General features: G+C 65.1%; 1 protein-coding gene across 1 annotated transcript in view; it reads left to right on the top strand.

Annotated features, from left to right (window-relative positions):
• Nucleotides 1-204: 204 nt before the first annotated feature.
• FCHSD1 (FCH and double SH3 domains 1) overlaps nt 205-441 on the top strand; it is a gene marked incomplete at both ends in the record, with an annotated part of 2781 nt that continues 2544 nt past the window's right edge. Inside the window, one exon of the mRNA XM_010152740.1 lies at nt 205-365. Within this exon, the coding sequence (XP_010151042.1) occupies nt 205-365 (161 nt within the window). The remainder of the gene's footprint in view (nt 366-441) is intronic.

A 441-nucleotide genomic window follows, 5' to 3' on the forward strand; every position in this document is an offset into this window, starting at 1 on the left:
CCCTCCCAGCTGGGACATGCCTAATGCCAACCAGGATTTGGGCGTCCTGGGGATGCAACCCTGGGTGGGATGTCCCCAAGAATGTGCTACCTGACTCAGAAGGGACCACAGGGACTGGGGGTGCTAGCTGTCCTGCTGGCATCCTCAAAAACTAGTGGGGAGACAGGAGAGTGCCCTGCCCTGTCTTTACCCCTGCGCCCACAGGAGCGCGGCCGCTGTCTGGAAGGCTGTCATCGAGGGGACTGCGCACGCCGGGCAGGTCCGTGTCACCACCTCGGAGACCTACCGTGCCCTTGCCGCGGAGGCCGCCCGGACCGCCCGTCTCTCCAAGGAGCGGATGCTCAAGAAGGTACCAGAGCAAGGATGTGTCCCCAGTGCCTGGGCGGTGGGGACACCTGTCCCTCCCCGGGCTGACACTTCCCACAGGGCATCGAGCGGCTG

Source organism: Eurypyga helias, unplaced genomic scaffold (assembly GCF_000690775.1).
Source record: "Eurypyga helias isolate BGI_N326 unplaced genomic scaffold, ASM69077v1 scaffold22235, whole genome shotgun sequence".
Lineage (NCBI taxonomy): Eukaryota > Metazoa > Chordata > Aves > Eurypygiformes > Eurypygidae > Eurypyga > Eurypyga helias.